Source organism: Mandrillus leucophaeus, unplaced genomic scaffold, assembly GCF_000951045.1.
Source record: "Mandrillus leucophaeus isolate KB7577 unplaced genomic scaffold, Mleu.le_1.0 Scaffold636, whole genome shotgun sequence".
In the NCBI taxonomy this organism is placed as follows: Eukaryota; Metazoa; Chordata; class Mammalia; order Primates; family Cercopithecidae; genus Mandrillus; species Mandrillus leucophaeus.
The window spans coordinates 506,950-534,301 of record NW_012106875.1 but is presented as its reverse complement, the minus strand read 5'-3'; the positions used below and the strand labels follow the sequence as shown (position 1 = coordinate 534,301).

The following is a 27,352-nucleotide window of genomic DNA, read 5'->3' as shown; positions in this document are numbered from 1 at the left end:
CATGATCCCCTCCAAGGTACCGGTGAGTTTTCAAGTTGCAAGCAATTCTCTGGAGTTTATTGTTTCCTCTGCTATCTTTTCCAAAAAGGTAATTCTAGAATAGTAGAAATCTGAAGCCAGAAAGAGAGGAAGTTTTCTTCCATCCAGTAGGAAACTGTACCGCAAATACCATTTGACTTGAACGTTCTGGAGGCAGAAAATTTACCACAGAGGATCCCATTCAGACACGTTCGCCTCCGTGAAGCCCTAGGTGACATATCCACCATCTCCTGAGCCACCAAGAAAGGAAGGGAGGGAGAAAGGGAGGGAGGGAGGGAGGGGAAAAAAAAAGGAAAGGAGGGGAAGGGAGAGAAGGAGGAGGGAAGGAAAGGAAAGGATAATGAGAAGGGAAGGGAGGGAAAGGAAATTAGTGAGCCTCTACTTGGTATTCATACGCCTACCAATGATATTGTGGCCATGATAGAACTTTAACTTTAGAACTATTATCTTTGTCTACAGGAGTTTCTCCCACAAAATTGTAAGCTTTAGCAGCAGAGGTAGAATATATAATTTAGGTTTATATTCCTAATGTTTAGCCAAGTTTCTGCCACTCACTGGGTACTGAATAAATGCTTGATGAATAGTGACTATGATCTAACTACTGTTAGTTCTGCAGACTGCACACTTGATATCAGCCAGTGGTACTTCATCTGCACCTTGCTCTCTCAGGCTATAGAATCAGCAGTAGTAATTATTATCAAGTTCTTCTTTTCTAAGAACAATTGACAGGGCAAATTATAAGCTGGTCTTCTATTTCAGAGGCAAGCGCAAAATAGAGCATGATCGTTTGATATCAAATATAGATCAGTGATTCTCAAACTAGAATGTCTCCAATTGTTAAATAGGGTAACATTTAATTTGCTTAATTGATGATGATGATGATGATGATTATTATTATTATTATTATTATTTTGCTCTATCACCCAGGCAAGAGTGCAGTGGTGCGATCATGGCTTACTGCAGCCTTGACCTCTTGGGCTCAAGCAATCCTCCCACCTCAGCCTCCCAAGTTGCTGGGTCTAAAGGTGCATGCTACCACTCCCGGCTAATGTTTGTATTTTTTGTAGACACATCATCTCCCTGTGTTACCCAGGCTGGTCTGAAACTCCTGGCTCAAGTGATCTGCACACCTCAGCCTCCCAAAGTGCTGGGATTATAGGTGTGAGCCATCGTGCCTAGTAATTTTGTTTAATTTTAATGTGTATATTGTATGCCATAAAATTCTTATGTTAAGCCTTGGTGTTACAAAATTAATGCAAACAATGAATTCAAAATCATACACTAATATCTCAAATTTGGAAATTTCACAAGTATTTTCCAGAATCACTGCATCATTAGAAGTACATACAGTCTCTTGTAATGTTAATGTCACGGTGCTTGAACACATGAATTTAAGAAGTGAAAAATCCCCATGGAAATTCACTTCATAAAACCAACATCCTGAAATGACCTACAGTTTTCCAGATCCTCTATCCAAATCCTCAGCAACTGAGCTCATTCTGAATGAAACTGCATGAATAGGATTACAAAAGAAATGTAATAGAAATCTGAAAAATAAGTAGTCAGTTTTTTGAAATGTAATTTTAAATAAGGCAGCCCAGTGAGGAGGCTCATAGGGGACGTCAGTCTTTTACGCAGACTTCTCTCTCTTACGGGATACATTATAATCAATTCAGATGATTTAGGAAATAAGACCTATAAACTCAGATATGATTGACAATAATCTAATGCTCCTATTTATTAATAATCTGTTTTGTCTTTAAATCATAGAGGCAGATTTAACTATAAATCTTACAAACCAAAATTTAAATAGAAACTGTAGATAGGAGAGCGTGCAGACATTCATTTTTTTAAAAAAAACTATCAGACCACATGATATGGAATGAATGAGGATGCCAAATATAATAATGATGGTTATGATAATTGAGAAATTGTATATCTTAAAAATAGAAGTGTACACTTACAGAAATGATTTGGAAATGTTCAAAGCACCTAGATTAGAAATGAAGACAGGAAGAGTTAGTGCTTTATTGGATTTATCTTATTTATAATTTCTCTTTGCAGTTAGATTGTCTCAGAACTTGTTGAACTATCTTCCTTTGATTTGATAGAAATACTTACTTGTCAAGGTTGAGTGACAGAAATTAATGAATATTATTGTCAAGTCTTAAAGGCAAAATTTTTGTGTAATTCTCTTTCCTAAAAAGTTAATAAAACTAACTTTCTGCTTAGTAAAAGAAATGAAACAAGAATTCAGGCTCAACTTAAAATAAAAATGTGGTTTAGGAGTGACATCGTAATACCACTTGGCATTTCTTAAGTGAGCCTGCTCTTTCTACACTGGATAAAAATAAAGAGAGAAAAGCATCTAAAACCCTATGACATCCCAAATGTGCCCATGAAAGCAGAAAATTTCTGGCTTGCATCTATGCGTTCTTTCCACTTTCCGTAGCCTCCCACGTTATAATGACTTATGCATGGAATTCAGAGACTTTATATTTTCTTTTGAGTGCAGAGGGAACGTCAACATGGAAAATGTGAAGGCTGACCACTTTTCAAGATGGCCACAGACCTTTGAGGGAACCAAATAGTATCCAAAAAGATACGTGGTTAGTCTGGGATACTAAAATTCTAGCAAATGTCAATTTCACCAGTTTTTACAGGGTGGAAATATTTACCTCTCAGGCACATGTTTAGTCAGAATAGCTCGAAATTTTTGTTGGGGAGTCAAGGCCCTTTACAATAGAATAAAGAGATCCAAAATCAGCACAGCAGTTAATCTTGTTTATAGCATAAATCAATAACTCAACCCATGTTGTGTACTGACAGTTCTTCTGTGGAATAAAAACTAAAAGTGTCTGCTCTGTGAATGGGATTTTTCTTTTACAGTCCAATAATATAGTTTCATTGTGGGGCAAAATTTGGGTTAGTCATTTTTATAAGGTTGAGTTTCCACTGGTACTATTTCTTTCCTTTAACTAAGGGTTTGAAGAATTCAAGGCAAAAGGTTGGATACCTGGTATGTGTTTGTATTCTGAGCTTGTCTTATGCATGATTTTCTTGTTTGCTTAAATTTTATGGCCAAATTCTAACAGAAATATGCAAACTAAACTTCTTACAAGCCAAACAGAATGAGACTGAAGTTTCTGAAGAATAGTCCCAATTGTCCTATAGTCATATCTTCCTTTATGTTCACTTGAATTCTTGCATAAAATATTTAGAGTTTACACATAGTAAAGTTATGTGGGAAGAAGGGATGAAGGTAGAATCTCATGATTCCATGAAGACAATGAAGTTTGTTGACTATCTCAGTCTGGGTCTTAGAAGCAGGACCCAGTTTGAAGCTAGGCTCACTTCCTACATGTATAACTTTAGTAAATTATTTAATTTCTCTTAAGCTTCAACAATACCAGCTTGCAAGCTAGTAGTAGCAGTAATAGGATGCATGTATAGATGGATCTGTCCTAAGGCATTGTAAATGGTCTGCGTTATGCTTTCTAATCAATGCATTGTGTGTTAATATGTGATAAACTGGATTATTCCATGTTTCTTAGTCACTCCCAGGAGTAACTACATACAGGTCATTTGGGTTCGGTGTTAGCTCTTTCACACACTAATACATTACACATGCTGTCTCTATAGCTCAAGTTTTGCATGAACAGTTCCCTGGTGGCTTTTGCTGTGATTCAAACCAAACAGTGAATAGATTTATTTAACAACTTGTGTTCACAAAAGTAAATCAGGAAAGCATGCAAGCTAGAACAACATGTTTCTTCCAGTGATTTTTATTAAGTATTGCATTTCACATATTTTCTTAATGGAGTTTTAAATGTTCAGTATTTATATCTTTATTCATTAGTGGACCAATCCAATTGCCTTTAAAAGTGTTGCTGATGATTTTTATCAGAAATATTCAATGTAAAATTTCTTACTAATATTAGGCTGCTTCTTAAAGAAATAATGTTATTAAAGCTAATAAACAGAAGCTTTATAAAATCTCTTAATTTTGATAGCATAGATTAAGTCTTCTCTTTTCTAAGATGTATTTTGACTTTAGAAATTTATCTGTGACTATATATATTTTTTAATTTTTAATAGGTGGTGAAATGACAGAACTCATTCCTTTCTTTGATTGGTGATTTTGAAATAATCTTTCATCAAGTTTCATCTCCTTTACCCTCATATGGAATATATCTCTATGTCTGTTGTTAAACTACGATGACATGTCTGTAGCTATCAGAAAGAGAAGCTGGGAAGAACATGTGACCCACTGGATGGGACAGCCTTTTAATTCTGATGATTATAACACAGCATGTCATCATGGACTTGTAGCTGACAGCTTGCAGGCAAGTATGGAAAAAGATGCAACTCTAAATGTGGACCGCAAAGAAAAGTGTGTTTCACTACCTGATTGCTGTCATGGATCAGAGCTGAGAGATTTTCCTGGGAGGCCAATGGGTCACCTGTCAAAGGATGTGGATGAAAATGACAGCCATGAAGGTGAAGATCAGTTTCTTTCCCTGGAAGCCAGCACAGAAACACTAGTGCATGTTTCTGATGAGGATACCAATTCTGATTTATGCCTTACAGATGATAAACAGGTTTTGAATACCCACGGGCATAAAACATCAGGGCAACATATGATCGAAGGAGCAGGCTCCTTAGAAAAGGCACTGCCCATCATAAAAAGTAACCAAGTTTCTTTTAACTCCTGGGGAATGGCTGATAAAACTGAATTAGCACTGGTAAAAGAAAGTGGGGAGAGAAAAGTTGCTGACTCTATAAATAAAAGCCTGGAGCTTTGCAATGAAATAGTTTTAAGTGAAATAAAAGATGCACCCAAAGTAAATGTAGTTGATACTTTGAATGTGAAAGATATTGCACCTGAGAAACAATTGCTTAATTCTGCTGTAATTGCTCAGCAACGAAGGAAACCTGACTTCCCTAAAGATGAAAATGAAAGAAGCACCTGCAATGTAGTACAAGATGAGTTCTTGGATATTCCTTGTACAAACAGAGGACTGCCATTATTAAAAACAGATTTTGGAAGCTGCCTTCTGCAGCCTCCTTCCTGTCTAAATGGAATGTCAGCTGAAAATGGCCGGGAGAAGAGTGGTTTTTCACAACATCAAAACAAAAGTCCACCAAAGGTCAAGGCAGAAGATGGCATGCAGTGTTTACACTTAAAGGAGACCCTGGCCACCCAGGAACCCACAGATAACCAAGTCAGACTTCGTAAGAGAAAGGTAAGACGTATGCACAGATTCTCTGGCTTTTGAAATTTTGTAAATATCCTTGGATTCATCAGTTATCATTTTGCTTGGATTAAAAACATATGAAGGTGGTTCTTTTGCCCTGTCATGCAGATGCATAATTCAAAGACTACCCACTTGGTCAAACCATCAAAATATGTAAAAATTAAAGAGCAATAATCTATCCATTTCACTAATAATATGTATAATGGTTTATGAATAATCTATTTCAGAATTGCGTTGAAAACAGGATTGGTATCCCTTTCTTTAGTTGGAATTAAATAGCCACCAGATAGCTCATAAACATGCAGTTCAAGGCATTCTGTAGAGTGATTTCTGATTTTTATAAAGAAAGTCATGGTACTGTTATAGCATTTATTTGGGCATATTTCTTTTTCTCTTCAAAAAAAGTATGTTTTCATAAGAAAAAAAAGTGGTATAAATCACATATTTAAAATAATCCCTTTACATATACAAAGGCAAAACTACTCCCACCCCCAAAATGCGCTGATGCCATTTTAAGTGATACCCTGGCATACTCACCATCAATAGATATATCACAGTCTCCGTTTCTTGACACAACTGTGACTTAACTGTTGACCAGAAAGGGCTAATAACCAAAATTATGTTTTATGTTACAGCCCCTTTGAGTAATTCTAAAAATGCCATCCTCCCCTGCGAAGCTTCCAAGTGAGAGAAGTAAGGGCTCAGATGGTGCTACCTGAATTATGGTTTAGCAAGTGAACCCTTGACCAAAACCTGTCTTTTCTACAGAATTTCCCCACATTTCTCCAAAAACCGTAGTGAGTTATAGTCCTGATATAAGTCCAAGTACAGTTGCTTCTTCTATAAACCCCACATGGCCATTGGCATTGAAGAAAGCTTACAGTTTTGACACTGATATGCACCGATTAAAACATATATCCTTGCCCCTCTCTTGAGATATTCATCCATAACTGCAGTTCTCCTAAACACAAAACTAATGTTCTTTGTTCTGTTCAACTGGGGCTATCTACCATGAGAAAAAAATCTCCTACTTTCTTTGTAGTGAAGAAATCTGGTTTTCATAGACTGTGGTTTTGCTAACAAACTAGTTCAGTAATGTGTCGTGAGTTAGTTTAAATGAAGTCAAAGACTTTACAGCAAAAATCAGTGTCCACAAGCTATATGCCAACAGAGCATTTTGTGCTTCTGGCAGACTCTCCTTTCCTTACATAAGTTTTATGAAAATGTTAATGCTCCATAAAGTTGTTATGATTAAAATGATTAGGTCACTCTTTCAAAAACTTTCATATATCCTATCAAATCTGTTTGAGGGGATGCTCTAATCCCATTAGACAGTATTAACTGACCTATGGCATAGCTCCCCTAAAATAAAACAAACTCCGCCCAACTGCCAATGGAAACATTAAACATTCCAGAAACATATACTCACCACTTGAACATTTATATCAATACTAAGAATGCTGGAAAGAATTTACTCTTGGACGTGTCACTATAGCATGGTTGCCTTTTGAGAGTTATAATTATATCTCATTTACAAGTTCGAATTTAAATATTCTATTTTAAGCATTCTGTCATGCTAAAGTGTTGTGACATTGTCTGATGGAATATTTACTTTAACTCTACAACCCGTTTAGGTTGCCTTCTAATAAATAGATTAAATGAAAAATTTTAGGTTGGGAATTTACCCTAGAAAACTACGGTTATGGGAGAAGTCCTTAGAACTAAAATGTATAAGAATTTTTGTTTTATGCATTCTTGGATGAGTGTTAAAATACTGTGGAATTGGCAATTCGTCATTTTTAGAAATTTACCAGAAGAAACAATAGAGAATATTCATAGAAAGATACATACAGAGGTGTTCATCATTATACTGCATGTTACTGAAAGAAAAACGAAACAGTCTACATTTGCATCAATAAAGAATTTGTTTAGGCTGGGCGCGGTGGCTCACGCCTGTAATCCCAGCATTTTGGGAGGCGGAGGCAGGTGGATCACGAGGTCAGGAGATAGAGACCATCCTGGCTAACACGGTGAAACCCTGTCTCTACTAAAAATACAAAAAATTAGCCAGGTGTGGTGGCAGGTGCCTTTAGTCCCAGCTACTCAGGAGGCTGAGGCAGGAGAATGGCCTGAACCCCGGAGGCGGAGCTTGCAGTGAGCCCCACTGCACTCCAGCCTGGGTGACAGAGCAAGACTCCATCTCAAAAAAAGAAAAAAAAGAAAGAAAAGAAATGGTCTAAGAATTTGTTTATTATTTATCTTGTATGGAATACTGTGCTGCCATTAAAAAGATGGAGTGAGATCCAAGCACACTAACTTAAAGAGGTTCGTGATATAGTATATCTGAAAAACAACAGTAGGAGACTAATATGTATAGATAGCCAAACCTTAATGTCAAAATGTGTGTGTGTGTGTGTGCATGTGGGTGTGTGTGTGTATATATATGTGTGTGTGAATGCAGACAGTAGTACAAACCTCTCTGTATGACTGAATAATATGTGAAATCCTGGCTAAATAGGCACAAAATTGTTAACAGCAATTACATTGGATGAGTGGAATTAAAAGAGCAGAGGGAGGGGTTTTCATTTTTTACCCCATATAATTTTTATAAAAGATCACAGAATTATATATGAAATGCATACACTGAACAGAAACACACCAAAAAATAATATTTGATGTATAAACTGAGGCATTTTCTGCATGGCACAAAACAACCTTTTATTTGCATTATTACTATGATTCTTACTGCTTTTATAAATTATAAACAAATATTTATAAAGTTTTTCACACTATTGACAAGAGTTCTAATCAACTAGCTGATGTCTAATACTAGTGCAACTAGTTTAGAAGAGATAAGTTTTTTGGAGGCACACGTGTGCCACATTTTCATGTCTGTAGGGAATGTGATGCCAAATGGTCAAGTGGTAGAAACAAGTCTGCTAATTGTCTATATATTTAAAACTGTCAGCCATAGTAATACCTGTAAGATAAGAACTTGGAAAAGTGAAATCGTATAAAGGCTAATATCATTTTAGTTATGGAATTGTAATCAGCTCATTATCTGATAATCACGTGAGTGAATCAAATCCTTCAATAAATTTGTGCACATCGATTTCTTTTGTCAAGATAACATCAAGGTCCTAAGACTTGAAGAAAAAAAATAAAAGAGCTTATAAGGGTGATCTTCAAAATGTATTGAAATAGTGCTCTAGAGATATCATTGTGCTTTTGATATAAATTATCATTTCTTGAAACCCACAAATCTTGGCAGGCATTCATCATTTTCCAAAGCTTAGTGTTACTTAGTTTCTGATGATATTTCTGACTATCAGAGTTTAGTCACACATATATTTATTAGGAGTCTCAGTTGGAGGGGATTACATTTGTAGTATATGTACTACAAGTATATACCTATGTTTGTAGTATATATGTAGTATACAGGGGATTACAAATATTGACCTTTTAAGCCAATAATTCCTCTAAATAGGATGAAATATATAATGAAATTGCAGCCACTGATATCAAAGGAAGACCAAATGAATTGTGAGCAAATGTTAGAGAATGTGCCATGAGGTTGGGTGACATATGACCAGCACTCACAGGGCCTGGCTGGTCTCTGGGGTGAGGTGGCTGGTTAAAAGCAATTCTGAGACAAATTCCAAAGTAGTCTGGAGGAGGGAGACAGTCTAAGAAGTGGTCTCTTTAAACCAGACGAGATGTGAAGATGGAAAACATTTAGGGAAAGACTTGAGGTTAGACATTTTTTCTTAAAGAAGTGGTTTACTAATTAGAGAGAGTCCAGAATTCAGTCTTCTGTAAAGACTACTTAAACAGTTCTGAATTTTTTGAATAACCATAATAATTATATAAATATCTGAACATATGTTTATTTGCTCACATAAGAAATAATCCATATTACAAAGCAAAATAAACTCCAATAAAGATGCAAAGATAATGTGAACTATAAGAAGACACCTAATTCTACATTCCAACAAAAACCTCATATTACAACAACAAATTAAATGAATGTTAGGCTCTTAGTTTATCCCTCAGGTTTGTGTGTGTTTGTTTATTTCTTGGAGATGGAGTCTTGCTTCCTCACCCAGGCTGGAGTACAGTGGTGTGATCTCCACCCACTGCAACCTCCACCTCCTAGGTTCAAACAATTCTCCTGCCTCAGCCCCCTTAGTAGCTGGGATTACAGGCATGTACCCCCACATCCGGCTAGTTTTTATATTTTTAGTAGAGATGCGGTTTCACCATGTTGGCCAGGCTGGTCTCAAACTCCTGACCTCAGGTGATCCACCTGCCTCAGCCTCTCAAAGTGCTGGGATTACAGGTGTGAGCCACTGTGCCTGACCTGTATCTCAGTATTAATTAGGCTATAGATTTGTCTGCTCTCTCTGAAAACATAATAGTGGTTCAAGTGGCATATTTCTCTCACACACATACAATAGGGATAAGAAGTTCTGAACCAATATATAGGCTCTATGCCTTGAGAATCCACACCCCTTTTATCTACCCTCTCTGCTGTCTTGAGTCCTCATCTATATTCAAGTCAGTGGGAAGGCAAAAGGGTACAGGGGTGATCACACCCGTGTATACAGGCAGTGCCCAAGTCATGGGCTTCACTGCAATTTCATGGGCTAGAATTTAGTTTCATAGGCACACCTAGCAATAAGGGAACTGACCATTGGAATCCGCATTCTGGACAAGCAGATTATGTTCGCTAAAAGTTCTATTATGTTCGCTAAAAGTTTTATTATCAAAGAAGTATGGGACAATTATATTGAGAGATAACTCATAACATAAATATTGAGGAATAATGCTCTAATATAAATATATTCCAATATATCGTGACATGTTGTGAAAGAAATAACCAAGCTGCATATATGTTCTGTGGTATTCTGTATAAATACTAGGTGCTTTAATTTCACACAACAGAATACCTTTCCTCATTATGAAACTATTTGATATATTAAGTGATGTTTATCAAATGATATATCATTTCTTACAGAAAAACTGTCCAGGAATAAAACATTATATTATACATACTGTACTTTAAATCTCTGGAAAATATAATACATCGTCTATGACTGACAAAAATCGAATATTTTCTCCTTATTCTATATTTAAAATATGCAAACATTTGGTAAAAGGACACCCATACCAGAAATGATACTCTCTTTCCTTTCTATCCCCTAAATGCCGATGGGGGAGACTTGTAACAAGAGGAGGATAACATTGACCAATGGGTGACATAAAAAGATAGTAAATTGTGCAGAAAACAGAATGAACCAAAGTAGGAGGCTGGCTGGGACAATATAAAAGAAAAGGAACCATTCTAAACAAATAAGTTCTATTGTTCTATACCTCTTTACATTGTAAAGAGGTATAGAATGTATTATAATTATATTTAACAATATAACAAGTATTGTAACTATAGTTAACAATAATATATAGTTTCAAATAGCTAGAAGAAGGATATTGAATGTTCCCAGCACATATGTTCTCAGACATGATCAATGTTTGGAATGATGGCTCTAATATTGTATATATCACATCATCATCTATATGCCCCATAAGTTTATAAACAATGTTTATGTATCAACTGAAAATTTTTAATTTCAAAAAATAAAGATTAAAACAAGAAATGAAAACCTAAAAGATAGTTAAGCCAAGGCTCTGGGCTAATGTAGCAAGATATGTGGAATGAAAGCAAGGACAATGAAGGAATTAGCTTGTGAATAAGCTTAGTATGAGCCGACAAGGAGGGAAGGAATGTAAAGCGGGGTAGGTGTATATATAGCTCTGCAGATAAATTCATAATAACAGTATTATTTTACACCAAGCTTGCGCTGGTTTTAATGACACAGGCCTGTTGAGCAGATTGCGCTTTCTAAATCCCCTTGTTTCGACACTCGTTTCCCTAGGTTAAAGATTGGAGCTGGCAGTGAAAGCGTATTTCCAAGTGGTTAGTTGGTGTGTAAATTCATAACAAGTTCTTGTGACAGTTCTTATCCAACATACTCTTAGTGAGTTTTGTGTCCCAGGTAAAGCTAATAGCTTTGTAAATAACTTGTTTTGTGCTTCACTGGGCCACGGAAAACTATCAAATAATTTCATGCCATTTAAACTGGTTTTTGCCTTATAAATAACCAGAAAGCCAAAAATGTATTTGCAGACATTTGGGGCTCAAATACATTGTCTCATGACAAATAAATATAAGTCTAAAACCAACTCAAAATGCAAAAACATTTAATTGTAAGAGAAAGGAAAACACTAGGTATAGCGTCTGTTAAAATCAATCCATAATAAACATTGAGCATTTTCAGTATCCCAGGTGCTACTCTATGCGCTCGGTCCATCACCATGAGCCAGGTAGCAGAGTTTACTCCATTGCAAAGCATCTAGTCACTGAAATCCCACTGGAGATGCCAAGTAGGGCTTCTGTTTGACTGACATATAAGGCTGGCACTGAAGAGAGGGGAGAGTAGTGAGAGAGGTGGAGGGAGAGGAAAAATAGAGAGAGAGAGAGACAGAGAGAGTAAGTGATAGAAAAAAAGGACAGGCTAAAATAGGATAGCAAAAGTAGCACTGGTCATTTGTAAAGAAAAAAAATAAAGTCTTTGACAAAAAAGAAATATGTAGCAGGCTGGAATCAGATTCAATTTCAACAGGATGATGTGGTTATCACAAGCAGGAATTTTACAGAGAGACAAAGAACATGAACTTGACTCCAGGGATTACAGAGCTGATGGAGCTAAATCATTGCTATTTTTTTACATCAGGTACTCTGATGACCACAGTCAGCCTTATGGACTTTATCTCCAATAGGCTAGAGGTGGAACCCTCATATAAGCTCATATTTCAAGATCCTCAAATGATTGACTTTTGGGGGGTGTTCGCTTTCCCCAGTTTTCTCAGTCAAGTTAGTTGCTCAATTCTCTCTATATCCACAGAAGACATATTACTGACATGAGGTATATCATCCTATTAAAATCCTATGTATAATGTATAATAAACAAATTCATTGGAATCCAACTGATTCCACCATTGCTAACTAAAATGTAGCTCACTGAGCGCAATTATTCAACCTTGTGTCCACAGCACTTAGAACCTGTTCATAAATGCTAGAAATAATGAATGCCTTTGTTGTAGTAAGATATTTATTTTCAGAGGATAATGCCAAGTGTCAGGAACCCGAATTACAAAGACGCAGAACTTAAGTCATACAACCACCACCACTGGCTGCATATCCCCTCTTTGTTCTGCCTGCTCGTTCCGTGCTAAATCAGGACATAAGGGAAGAAGAGGGACAAGGGAATCATGTAAAATCTGGATCTCTGAGGAGACCTTCAAGACTGAGATCACTATTATGCTATGCCTCAAAAGAACTCACTAATCATAACTAATTAGTCAATAGCAAACTATGAGTAGTAAATGTTATTTTGAAGATACTTAGTTGTATCCAGAGAGGAGTGGACAAGGATGAGTGTAGAAAAGGAAAATGTTAGCATATCCATTCATGTTTATTTTAATTTACCATTTAATTTTATGTGTATTCTTTAACATAGATATTAATAAAAAAGTGTATGTGTTACTGTTGATAAGTAAGTAACATACACATGCTTGCAGGGGAGTCCATGTCAAAAATGTCAGGAGGCCACCAGTCTAGAAATTCCATAACTTTTCTGATTAATGTCACTACGAGGAAGTTGGGGGTGGAGTGGAGGGAAGATGACAGGAAGAATAGAATAAGAGATTGAAAGACGAATGATTGGGGAGATTGAGAAGCATTTGTTTAGAGAGTGTCAAACACTGACAAATTCTTTATTAATTTGAATTGTGCAAATGACATAAAGTTGCCAGATTTGCTGCCAGATGCCTTTAATATATATATATACACATATATGTATATATATAAATATATGTATATAAAATATATTATGTTCAGATTTAATTGCCCTCATTCAGAATATATATATATTCTGAATTTATATGTGTGTGTGTGTGTGCACGTGCACACGCATATATATATATTTATATAAATTCTGAATGAGGGTCATTAAAACTGAACATTCCTTGTTCCAGATATTATTGGGGGGAAAAAAGTAGTTATGATGTATGAGGGGCCTCTGATCCAATCAGTGACTTGGACCAAAATTGCACATTTACATTTAGTTGTTAATAGGATCATGAATGAGTTCCCATTAGCCCAACATCAGCTTTTATTGGAGCAAGAATTAATACACTTTTATGATGTTATTTTAAATAATGAATGGTTATTTCAGAGCCAGTTGTGCATTGGAGGCTATCATAATAGTGAAACTGATTTAGTTTTGTTCCTCATGGATTTCTGTTACTATAAACCATGACGAATTTATTAATCTTTTAATACCAAAAAACCACCATAGGTTTTGGCTGCCTCCCTCGAAGAAATGCCAATATCCACACAAGTTGGGGCAACTCACATAACCTATGTAACAGAGCCCTGCCTCTTATCTGGGCACCAGACACAATGGTGCCAACAGGATCTGTTTGTTTTCTGGCTCATGTTCTTACAAATAATGTACTTATCCCTTGCTGCCAACAAGATCTCTATTCCACAGATAATTTTCTAGCTGTGAAGAAAATTATAGTGCTATTTTAAAGATAACTTCACCAATTTCAAAAGAAACACAAGCAAATGGGAAAAATAAACTTTTACTCGTTTCTTAGTTCTAGTTCTATATTGACATAGGAATAAAACTAGTGATTAATGAACCTCTTCAATTTTTTTAGCTTCTATTTTTTGAGCCAATGAAACTTCAAAAGGGTTTACAGCTTTTTATGCACATTAAAAATTAACCCAGAGGTTTTTGAAAATATTGAAATAGCATCATTATTTGGTCTAGAAAATGAATGGTTTGGTCTGAGCTTGATTTTCCAGCCAAGAGAGTAAGCTGTGATGAGGAAAACAGCACAACCTAAAGTGGGGGATGTTATTTAACCTTTGTGAGCCTTTCATGCCCCTGGAAAATGGAGAGAACAGTCTCGGCCTTACAAGGTTGTTAGGAACATTAAGTAAAATGGAAAGTCTGATTAAGCATCTACATAGTACAGCACCTAGAACAATGGTATTTTCTAACCAGAATTTGAGATGATGATCTGACAGCCAAACAATTGAAGTGCAGAATTATTATATCTGAAAATAGCAAATTCTAGTAGAATCTATATTCACAGCATATATAACCAGCCAGCGTAAGTAGCTTCTTCAGTGGGAAATTTCTGGAGTCCTGCACTGCCCAGGGTTAAGTGTCCACAGATTCTTCACTATGCCTAGAACAAAATAAAGACGCCAACAGCCTCTGAAGCCAAACTGCCTGGGTTTCAGTCCTGCTTCCCTCACACGTATCTTTCTAATCTTAAAAATTATTTAATCTCTCTATGGCACAGTTTTTTTTTTCATTTGTATAACAGGATTCTTCATCTGTTGTTACAAAGATTAGATGAGTTAATATCTACAAAGTAGTTAAAAGTATCTGTGAACACACAGTAAACATCTTGTGACTTCAGCTATTATTAATAGTAGCAGCATTTTTTGTTTGTTTGTGTGTTTTAGTAAATTTCACTAATTATAGATCTGAGAGTTTCTTAGAAAAATCTCTGGGCTAGGGGCAGGGACTGACAAATTTTGAGAGAGAATTGAGAAGGTATGTCAACTCACATGGACATCTGAGATATCGAATTTTATTATTAAATGGTAGAGCCAGCCAGGCACAGTGGCTCACGCCTGTGATCCCAGCACTTTGGGACGCCAAGGCGGGTAGATCACCTGAGGTCAGGAGTTCAACACCAGCCTGACCAATATGATGAAACCCTGTCTCTACTAAAAATATAAAAATTAGCCAGGCATGGTGGCATGCACCTGTAATCCCAGTTGCTCGGGAGACTGAGACAGGAGAGTCACTTGAACTCAGGAGGCAGAGGATGCAGTGAGTCAAGATCACGCCATTGCACTCCAGCCTGGGCAACAAGAGCAAAACTGCATCTCAAAAAAAAAAAAGGAAGCCTACAATATTCATTCATTGGCTAAATAAACATTTATTATCTTCTCTTTCCCACGTACTTTGCTATGTGTGGTGTAGAATATGAATAAGAATATATATGCCTTCTTACCTAAAGGTGTTTACACATTAGTAGGGATAATGTAACACACAAATAACTAACTTTCATATTAAGTGTAATTAACTTCAGTAAGTTTTGAACTACAAGTACAATTATATCATAATTAGGTTCCAACATAATTAAAGCTAGAAAGTATTCAGATCTCCAGAGATCGGGCTAAGGGAGGATCCCTTTCCAGATGGGGAGGTCAGAAAAGGCTTCCCTCAGATGGTGTCTGAGCTGAGTTTTGAAGGATACACTTTAGACTTTACACTTGTGGGAATAAATGAGGGAAAGGGACCTCTTTGAGGCATTTTAACTGTTCTGTTTTCTGTATCTGTCTTCAAACTTCTATCTTTTAGCTAAGTAATTTCTGGGCTCACCATATTTTTTAAAATTATCTAGATTTCAATATACTAATGAGTCCTGAAAATGATGCTGACTTGATAGCTATGTTAATTTGCTCCCTAGCTAGTATTTGATTAATTAATAAAAAAGCTAACTGAAGATTGTGGAAATGTGCTTCTTGACTAAGACATTAACAGGAGATATATTAACAAAATGGTTCAACTATGAAATAATGATATTAGGTATTCATTCCCACTAACTCTCAATTCCCTCAGTGATACATAAGAATCATGGACGGAATGTTTTTAATACATTATTTTATATAGTTTTGACCAGTTATAACAAGGTGATTTATCAACATAATTGACTGAATGCATGAGAAGTAAAAAGGCATGAGAGTAATTCCTTGTTCATTAAAACTTCAATGCTTATTATGTTTTATATTCTACTCACTTACTGGCCTTAGGCATAATTAGAAATTTTCTGTAGTATCACTTTGAAGAGATACCCAAAGGTATTTTAGTCAGAGTGTAAAGCAGACAAGAAATGTACTTCATAAATAATCTGATAAAATATAAAATTTCAATGGTCACCTTCTTTAAGTGTAAAACAAGAGATTTTCAGGCCAGGTGCAGTGGATCACACCTTAATTCCAGCACTTTGGGAGGCTGAGGCGGGTGGATCACAAGGTCAGCAGTTCAAGACCAGCCTGGCCAAGACGGTGAAACTCTGTCTCTACTAAAGATACAAAAATTAGCTGGGCATGGTGGTGGGCACCTGTCATCCCAGCAAGTCAGGAGGCTGAGGCAGAGAATTGCTTGAACCCAGGAGGCGGGGATTGCAGTGAGCTGAGATCACACCATTGCACTCCAGCCTGGGCTACAGAGTGAGACTCTGTCTCAAAAATAAAAAAAAAAAAAATGAATAAATAAAAAAAAGAATAAATTTCTAACTCTAAGAACAGAAAATAGGAGCCTGCAGACCCTGTGAGTTCAGCAACTATGCTGTTCATCTTCTCTTGTTATGGGACAAACTTTGAGTGGGAAAAATTAGTGCTGAGGTTCAGTGTACTAAGACTCAATTTTTACCATTATTGTATAAAGAATGAATGTCAATTTAGGGCACAAAATTCATTGGTGAATTTCTGAATGAGATAAACTTTTTCTTAAGAGAATTATGACATGTAGATAGCCCAAACCTATGGCAGGAATATTAAGAATAAAGTAAATTTACTTAGCAAAAATATTATGGATGTCCATTCATTTTCAGTATCTGTCATAATCATGCACAAATGGAAATGCAATATTTTGCCTCTTGCAAAAGTATACTCATTATTGAAACCTGGAGTAGAAGAGGTGACAAGCACAAAAGAACCAAGTGGTCACTACCGCAGGGACGACATTAGTAAGTCGACTAATTGTGCTCTGATCTCACATTTCCAAAGGAATTTCAAAAGGAAGCCACAGCAGGCTTCCCTTAGAGGGCCTGTGGGTAATTTGCCTCACCCCATCCACAAAAGCACAGGGAAATGGGACTTTGAGTCAATATCACAGCTGACCAGTGCCTACATTAAGAAACAATCTGCCAAGTTATTGTGTACAGAATGATTATTTCTCACCCTATGTATCTGCTGTTGTGTAGTTGGGACTTTAATTTCCAATCCATTCATCTATCACATCCCTTGCATTTTGCCTTTGTTTTGTTGTAGGATAATCACAAGATCTTGAATATCCTGTCCTATGTTCATTTATCCAACAAGCAAGTAATTGCTCAGTTGACTAGACCATGCGAAGTGTCATCTTACAAACAAATATGGATGAAAGACCCAGAATTTGCATTTCATAGATTCATGGAATGTTTCCATTGGAAAAAACTAAATACCCTTGCATTTCATTTGAAGTAAAATAATGTGTGGGTATTGACAAGATCAAGGAGCTGTAACTTAGAATGTTAATAGTGGTATGTCATTGTACCAATGTGAAGTTTCTGCCCCACGGAGAAAATGCTGAGTTGAACATTATTATGGAAACTCTATAATTTAAAAGTAATCAGAAAGAATTGGCCAACATCGAAATGTAACACAAACCTAATATTAAGGTTTTTAAAAAAAATGATGAAAGGAAGTATTTTATGCCTCTTTCAGACATTTCTCTACTTTGTGCGCAGGGAGAAAAAAACATCTGAGAATTTAACTGCCATTTCAGGCATATGCTGACAAAAACATAAAATGAATTTTTTAAAGCAAAATGGAATGGAGTCTAAAATGAGCTTTGTTTTTTTTCTATGTTCTCCTGGTTTCTACTTTTGTAATAAAAATGTGCTTTTTCCTGAGGCATGGATTTTCATTTCATTCGATTATTCTGTACTCCTTCCCCATGGTCAACATACACTTTTATCATAAATGTGATCTCTGTCCACTTAAAAGTTACAAAGTGCTTTCTCTCAGATGTTCACAGTGTTTGGATTGAGGCATGATAAATTTTAAACAAGCTGAAAAGTATTTCAAACAAGTCCCATGCCATGAGCAATTGTCAAGAGGGCAGAGGATAAAGGAAGTTAGCTAGCAGATTTCTGTATACTCTTCATGCAAATTTTTCTTTTAAACATGTCAGTGATCACATAAAGCACTAAATTTTTACACTTAAAATTCTGCTTAGACTAGAAACAAAAAGCATGCTAAGTTGTGCATCAGCCTTTCCTGGGCAACTTAAAATGGAAATAAATCTATTTTTGACATTTCATACCCGATAGTTATTGGAATCCTAAATCTTCAAGCCTGACCATTGAGATAATGTATCTTCTGATAGAGAATAAATGAACAATAGTTTTGTGGGTTATGTGAAGTCTGTAGATTACGAGATTTAATTTCTAACTTTCACATATGTCTTTCCATTTTTAAGAGGACCAGATTTACTCAGGGGATGTCAATAGATACATTACTACATTGATACAGTGAGTGATGCATACAAACTGCTGTCCAAGATTTGCACCTCTAGTTCTCCTTTCTAAAAGCATGGCTGTGCAATGCCAAGCTAGAGTTCCAGTTATTGCACAGAATGTCATGGCAAAATGTGGTGTACCTAAGGTCATTTGAGATAGCAGAAAATAGTGTAGGGTGGCATGTAGCAACAAGAAGTGCATGTTCAGACAAGGACGATGTTACTGTCTCTTTTCAAACTATATTGAAGTCATTTTAAACCTATTGTTTGTTTATAATGAGAGAATAAAACTGAATATTGTGGCTAACAAAAATGGCTACACTATGGTTTTCTATACAGCATCAGGACTTGGGAAAGAAAAATAAAAGTCAGTCTCTATGTAGGAGAAAATAGTAGAAGTGTGTTAATAGAATTCCAAAATCTTTGCTATTAAAAGAGAGTATAAAGGGGCTACAAAGCCATGTTTAAAGTACCAAAGATTTAAAATAGCCACCACACTTAAGGTGAATCATAACGTTGTCTAGGGGTTTTTATTGTTGTTCTATATTTACATTTCTCGGAGAGCTGTACTTGACATAGCATTTTCAAGTAGTGGGTACCATTTCAACCACTTCATAAGTGCTTAATTCTGGAAGAATTATTAGCAAATAAGCAAATATTTTGTCCTAAGTTTTCTGGTCCAACCACTGTGAGACTCACAGTAATCTCTCTTCTGCTTACTGGTCATAGCGCACATCCCTGTCATGGCCAGTAGGTACCCAGGTGAGAAGGACCAGATGGACTTTTTCTGTATGTACAACAGATGGCCTTGAGGGACTGTTTATGTTCAAAGTGACATATTTACCTTCCCCACTGTTGCTGCCATTAGTTCCTTCTGGGCAGAATTTCATTTCCACTCTGATAACACTCTTCTGCATTTTAACAAGGATGCTGTGAAACTATGAAACCAAGAAAACTAAACAGATACGTAGAATCAAGAGTGAGTTGTAAGCAATATTCATCATTCATGTGTTCAGTTCCATCCTTCCCTTAAGGAAGGAGTTTAAAAGCCAATTTACTTTGAAGCAAAGCAAATTAAAGTATATCAATCGCTCCAAAAACTAAAGAAAATCAGTCCAGGCATACAAGCCTTATTTCAGAAAGTAAAAATGTTTATTGAGAACGGCTGCTAGATTCATATTGTTATCTGTCCGTATGTACCTGTGAGCTAGTCATAGGTAGAGAAAGTTAAGCTGAAAAACAGAGATTGAGAATGAATCTTCACTTTAGAAACACTGTAAAAATGTACCTGCAAGTTTAGTCTTATTTAACAATTCTAATTAATTCGAATTTTATATCCTCATGATCTCTCATACCCATTTCCTTTATTCTTTGCCATCTTTTCCTCAAATTACTGCTACATTTTCTTAACCGGCCTCTTGGCCTTTGGTCCTAACCCTTTCCAATCCATATTCCACACTGCAGCTCAGATTGTCTTTATTATTTGTTTTTTTATTTTGAGACGGAGTCTCACTCTGTTGCCCAGGTTGGAGTGCAATGGCGTGATCTCGGTTCACTGCAACCTCCGCCTCCCAGGTTCAAGCAATTCTCTTGCCTCAGCCTCCCTAGTAGCTAGGACTACAGGTGATGCTACTACACCTGGCTTTTTTTTTGTACTTTTAGTAGAGATTGGGTTTCACCCTGTTGGCCAGGCTGTTCTCGAACTCCTGACCTCAAGTGATCCACCAGCCTCAGCCTCCCAAAATGCTGGGATTACAGGTGTGAGCCACCATACGCTGCCCCAGATTATCTTCAAACAATGCAGATCTGTACTTCTCCCTTCTATCGCTTCAAAATTCCAATATTGAAGACATGGTTTTCCAGGATAGTCACAATCTGGGCCTTGTTCACCTATGCCATCTCATCTCGAGCTTCTCCTCATTCCACACTTTACAGCAAACTTAAACTTCTTCCAGTTACCTCTCACACACACTCTCTCCCTGAAAGCTCTCCCAGCTCACCTCCCTGCCCTCGCCTAACTGGTTTTTCGGTCATTCTTCACGTTTCTTCTTACATGACACTTCACTTAAAATGTCTTCCCTGAAACCCTCAAAAACTGAATTGGGGCCTCCTTCTAGGTGTCTCTGTGCATCCTGCAATTACGTGTCCTACCACAGCACCTGTCACACTGGATTGGAATCATCTATTCACTTATTCATACTGTCGTGATTGAACTGTGACCCCTCAAAAGGTACATGCATGTTGTAACCCCTGGAACCTGCAAATACGATCTTGCTTGGAAAAAGAGTTCTTTGCAAATGTAATCAAGTTAGGGATCTCAAGGTGAGATCATTCTGGATATCCCAGGTGCACCCTCAATCTAATGACTAGCGTCCTTATAAGAGACAGAAGAGGAGCAGACATGGACACACAGAGAAGGCCATGTGAAAAACAGAAGCAGAGATTGGACCAATGCAACTGTAAATAGATGAGTGTCAGAAGCCACTAGAAGCCGGAAGAGGGAAGGAAAGATTCTCCCCTAGAGCCTTCTGAGAAAAGCACAGCCCTGCCAACATACTTTGACTTCTCACCCCTAGAATTGTGAAAAAAATTCCTGTTGTTTTAGAACAGTTAAGTTTGTAGTGATTTGTTAGAGCAGCCTCAGGAAACTAGTATACAACTCTACAATTCAAACTGTAAATTCCCTGAAGACAGGGACCATCACACTCATTACTTAGTCACCATCCTCTCCTTAGCGCCTAGCATGTGCCTGGTGTACAGCATGCATTTATTAAATTTCTATTGAATGAGTGATTGAGTGAGGACAAGCACAGCACTTCAAGCATTATCTTATGTCACAATAATCATTAATCCTATTCTTTCACTGTCTCTCTATTCCAATTAAATTGCGTAATCACCTCAGGCCATATTGACTCATCTTAAGTTCTACCCAATATCTCTCAAGAAATGCTAATAAAAGGTAACATGACCTATAGTTAATTTTGCATTTTTTGTATGTTTTGTGCTTATTTTTTTTTTGTATGTAATGCTTACGTTTTGCACCAAGCCTTCTCTGTGTGTCCTTGTCTGCTCCTCTTCTGTCTCTCATAAGGACGCTTGTCATTAGATTGAACTCAAGTAATCCAGCTGCCTCAGCCTCCGAAAGTGCTGGGATTACAGGAGTGAGTGACTGCGCCCAGCCTATTTGTTGATTTATTCGTTTTTAATATTTATTTAGTTAAATTTATTGTCTTTCCATTTCAAAAGCATAGAGAGTCATGATCTCTCATATCAATTTCCTTTATTCTCTACCATCTTTTCCACAAATTACTGCTACATTTTCTTAACTGGCCTCTTGGCCTTTGGTCCTAACCCCTTTCAATCCATATTCTATACTGAAGCTCAGATTATCTTTACTTACTTACATATTTATTTATTTATTTATTTTGAGACAAAGTCTCGCTCTGTAGCCCAGGCTAGAGTACATGGCGTGATCTCAGCTCACTGTAACCTCTGCCTCCCAGGTTCAAGCAATTCTCCTGCCTCAGCTCCCCAGTAGCTGGAATAACATACAATGCTACCATGCCTGGCAATTTTTTTTTTATTCTTTTAGTAGAGATTGGGTTTCACCCAATTGTTTTAGTAGAGATTGAGTTTCACCCAATTCTTTTAGTAGAGATTGAGTTTCACCCAATTCTTTTAGTAGAGATTGAGTTTCACCCTCCTGGCCAGGCTGGTCTCAAACTCCTAACCTCAAGTGATCCCCTTGGTCCATCTCTCTTCTCCTTCCTACTTTGTATCTTAATTTTTGTTGGTTGTATAAATTTTGCATTTTTATGATTTTAGCATATGTATTCTATCTAATGACTGTTACCATTCTGTGCTTCATCTGTAGGATAAAGATTCAGTCTTTATGATACATAAATATTCACTCCAGAACAAAGCAGTGAAATTGGGCCCACAGGAAGCCGATATAGCCTCTATCTTTACCAGGGAGATCAACCAGGCAGGCATCAAGTTCTAACGTATTTTCTTTTACGTTCCTTCTATTTTGTTCCTGTTTTCTATGCTACACACCTTTCCCATGTCCATGTTCTTTATCTTTCTTATATTCTTATTTTTCTGGTTTACATTTCTCCCTGAATAACTTAATCACATTGTTGTGCATATATTTTTAAGCTCTTATGGGTCCTTATTTGGCTCATATTTTAACCAACAGTCAAACAAATTTAACCCTCTATGCTCTATTTTTCCCTTGAGAAACTTGATGACATTTCTCAACTCTCCTGTGACCCAGTGTTTTATATTAGAAGATCTACATGTCACACTGGTGCCTGTCTTTTGTAAATAAGTTGTTTTGTTTGCTTTTGAGACAGGGTTTTGCTCTGGCACCCAGGTTGGGCTGCAAGTGGCATGATCATAGCTCACGGCAGCCCCAATCTCCTGGCCTCAAGTGATCCTCGTGCCTCAGGCTTGGTGGTGCCTTGGTGCTAGTGAGTGAGTTCTTGTGAGCTCTGACCATTTAAAAGTATGTGGCACCTCCACCCACTCCCCTCTCCCTCTCACTCACTCTTGCTTTCATCGTGTGATGTGCCTGCTCCCCCTTCGCTTTCCACCATCATTGTAAGCTTCCTAAGGCCTCCCTAGAAGCTGAGCAGATGCCTGTACCATGCTTCCTGTATAACCTGCAGAACCATAAGCCAGTTAAACCTCTCTTCTTTGTAAATTACCCAGTCTCGGGTATTTATAGCAATGCAAGAACAACCTAATACACGGACTGTGTTCTCTGCCTGGTTTTCCCTAGTACCATGTTCATGTTCTACAAATGTAATATTCTCTCAAATCTCTCTGAAAATACTAATTACAGGGATTCTCTTAGAGGTTTTCTAATATGTTATTGGTATTACTAGAATCATTTCTTTTTGTGTAGCAGTCTGTTTCTCTACCATTGATTTTTTTCTAACGATTTAGTGATCTTGGTTGATCTTTCCTAGTTATGACTAAAGAAAATTGGTTGGGTGATTAGATATGATTTCTCCATGATTGGTGTAGGAATATGTTATTTATGTGTCTTCTTTTCTCATCTCCACCCCATCCAAATCCTCATCTCAGCATGTGGAGGTGATATAATAAATTTTTTGCCATCTCTCTGGATCTAGTATTTTCTCTTATACAAGCTCATTCTACACAGTCTAATCAGATTTAATCTTCCTAAGAAAGCATCATCACAGGATTATTTCCTTTCATAAAAGCACTAACCTACATCTTGGTTTTTTATCAGATGAAGATCATATTTCCCAGCTTGCATTTTTAATTCCTCTGTGATTAGTCCTGGTTAAAATTTGAAGACCTACTCTCACTACTACGGCAAAGTCTTATAGAAACACAATGTCCATCCATGCTCCTGGTCTCCCACAGGCTTTTACTGTCTCTCAGTAGTGGCTCTACTGAGATTACTTCACACCAGCACTTACCACGTAACTGTTTCTGCATCTTCCAGTTTCTTTAAGTTACCAAAGCTACATCTTCCATGCTTTCTCCTTGAAGATATCCTCCCTGAGGAAGGAAGGAAAACGAATGGGGCTTAGTATTTTTTTTATCTTGTTTGAGAATAAACCCGTGGCCCTGATTTGGGGTTAGTACACACTCGTTGAGGGCAGAGAGCACGTGCTTCCTCTGTGTAGCTTCGGTAACTGACATGGAATTGTGAGAAATAGGAAGTTGTCAAGCAGACGGATGGGTGAATAGATTCACAAATGAGTGAGTCCATATTCCCTAAGCTGCAATCCACCACACAACTCTATCTATTTCCAGTAAGGTTGATGTCGGAGAAAAGCACAACTTTTCCAGTAAGGTTGATGTAGGAGAAAAGCACAACTTCCCTTGCTGTATGCCCAGAAAAAGAGAAAAAAATTCACTTACTGTGCTGCCTTCTTATGTCCTTGGCACTGATGTTTTAATCATCATCTTTGATTTCACATACATGAAAGGGTGCATCCTACAATAAAATTATGATAATTTGCATAAATATGTACGTTTGTTAATTCAATCACTAATTCATTAATTCAGTGGGTTTTTTTTTATCATTGAACATTTGTCATTCTGTTCAAAGATGAACAAGATATTCAAAGATGAATAAATGACTGTAATTCTCCTCAAGAAACTAAAAAAAAAAAAAACCTTGTAAGAAAAACATTCATAACTCTAACATCTTATGGCACATGCTCCATCCTATTCATTCTGGTTTGTCTGGACCACTCTGGTCTGTGTCTGTTGTTTCCACATCCTGCCTGGTTAGCTCCCCACTTCCCTCTCTGGAATGTCCCAGTTAGGTGATAAATTACATGGTTGACTATGTATTAGCCATACTAAAAAAAAAAAAAAAAATGCACTGTATGTGGATGTTAAAATGAAAATTTATCTCATCTCCTCTTCAAACTTTAAACTTCTTAAGGGCATAAGAAAATTCTGTTGGAATTACTGAAATACAATTGCTTGTGTTTTCAATCTTCCTAATATTTTTAAAACCTCAATCTAGAGTTTTTAAGAGAGATTAAACTTTGGATAATTCGTATAATGATTTAAAATATCACAAAACAAAGCTACCATCACTGGATGATCACAGAAAGCCATGAAAAACTAATATTTATAAAGCAATGAGTGATCCTAATCAGGATTCTGAAACAGTATTATAAATGCTTCCTATTTATTCTATCTAAAGCACAAAAAGTGTAAAATGCCTTTTCTTTTAACTCGATGTATTTCCCTCATCACAATTAACCCCTGCAGTTTCTTTATGCTTCACGAGGCAACCTCCTTACTTTTCCTATTCCCTAGGAAATGGTAAACATTATCTTGCGGAAGTTTAATTTTTCACCAGTATAGTATTCAGTGGAGAACTGGTTATGAAGTAATGACCCAAGTATGTGAGAACTACAGAAAATACGAGATTGAAGGGAGTGATGGTAGTTTAGTTTCATTCTCAGAGTCTGCATAATTTTTCTCTAGTTTTCCAAGATGGCATGCATAGTCTCCTTCCCATCACAAGTTCAGTTCTTGACCCCACACAGCCTACACTTGCCTCACTACAGCCTCACTTTTAGCCTCATGTACCTCGGTCCATAGTATATTCTTCTAGGGACTTGAGTACCAGCCTCAGGGTTTGTATTTTCCCCAGTTTACCTCCAAGCTGTAATACACTGAGGAGTCTCCTCTGGAAGACAGTTTGTGGTAACAGTTATGTCTTTCTTTTCAATGTGAAACTACTACTGTTTATAATCTATATTTTCTATGGTCGCAATGCAGAATAGGGTCTTTTATTCACTTTTTTTCTTTAATTCACTAAGTCAGTCCAAAAATCTCCATGGCTTCTGGGCACATGCTAAGAATAACAGGAAATTTATTATTTTAACCACTGTGCTTAGCCAAAAACCCAATATAAAAGATGGCCTTTTACTGGGCCCTCAAAATCAGAAGATTAAAGTCCTTTTGAATCAGAATTGAAAATCAATACTTTCTTCAAAGTAAAGATTTTTTGAAACAAACTTTAATAATTAAGGTATCTGTGCTATATCATAGGGAGCATCTTTTTATTAAAGGCTATTTTAACAAAATTCAACCCTGATATAAACGTTTGAGGCATGAAAGAAAAAACAGCAATAAATATTTAGAAACTTATTTTCTTTTTAAACTGAAATTATAGTCTGATCTCTTTGGCTTATTTTTTTTTAATGTCATTTTGCTGGATGCAGTGGCTCACATCTGTAATTCTGGCACTTAGGGAGGCTGAAGTAGATGGATCGCTTGAGTCCAGGAGTTCCAGACCAGCCTGGGCAATATGGCGAAACTCTGTTTCAACAACAACAACAACAACAAAATGCAAAAATTAGCTAAGCATGGTGGTACATGCCTGTAGTCCCATCTACTCTGGGGTCTAAGTCAGAAGGATAGATTGAGCCCAGGAGGCAGAGGCTATAGTGAGCCAAGATTGTGCTACTGCACTCCAGCCTGGTGACAGAGCAGGACCTGTCTCAAAAAAAAAAAAAGTCATTTTAATTATATTACTATCAAATATGTTCTCATTCTATTGTTAATGCCTAGCCTTTGATTTGGTACAAAAATCATAGGAAATTTAGTGGCGAAAAAAAGAAAACTAACAAAAAAAATTGGGAAATTAATTTATGTCTTAGTTTTTTCAGGATGCTGTAATAAAATACCAGAGACTGGGTAGTTTATGAACAATAGAAATTTATTTATTAAAGTTCTGGAAACTGGGAAGTCCAAGATCAAGGCACTGGCAGATTCAGTGTCTGGTAAGAGCCCATTTCCTGGTACACAGATGGCATATTTGCATTGTGTCTTCATGTGGTACAAGGGATCAGAGGTCTCCTTTGGGTCTTTGTTTATTAAGGATACTAATCCCACTCATGAGGGCGCTACCCATGGAACCTAATCACTTCCCAAAGGCTCTGCCACCTAATACCATTGCATTGGGGATTAGGTTTCAACATATAAATCTGGGGGAACAGAAACTTTCAGACCATAGCAATCTCAGAGATCCTTCATTCTTGATAACTCAGGTTGACAGGTTCACATACGTACTATAGAACATTATGACACTGAACCTGTCATTGTCCTTAT

At 36.8% G+C, this 27,352-nt stretch overlaps 1 protein-coding gene across 1 annotated transcript in view; it reads left to right on the top strand.

Annotated features, from left to right (window-relative positions):
• DLC1 (DLC1 Rho GTPase activating protein) overlaps window positions 1–27,352 on the top strand; it is a 468,793-nt gene that overhangs the window by 16,831 nt on the left and 424,610 nt on the right. The window contains exon 2 of the mRNA XM_012000632.1: window positions 4,138–5,285. Coding sequence (XP_011856022.1) covers window positions 4,263–5,285 — 1,023 coding nt within the window. The 5' untranslated portion in view covers window positions 4,138–4,262. The remainder of the gene's footprint in view (window positions 1–4,137; window positions 5,286–27,352) is intronic.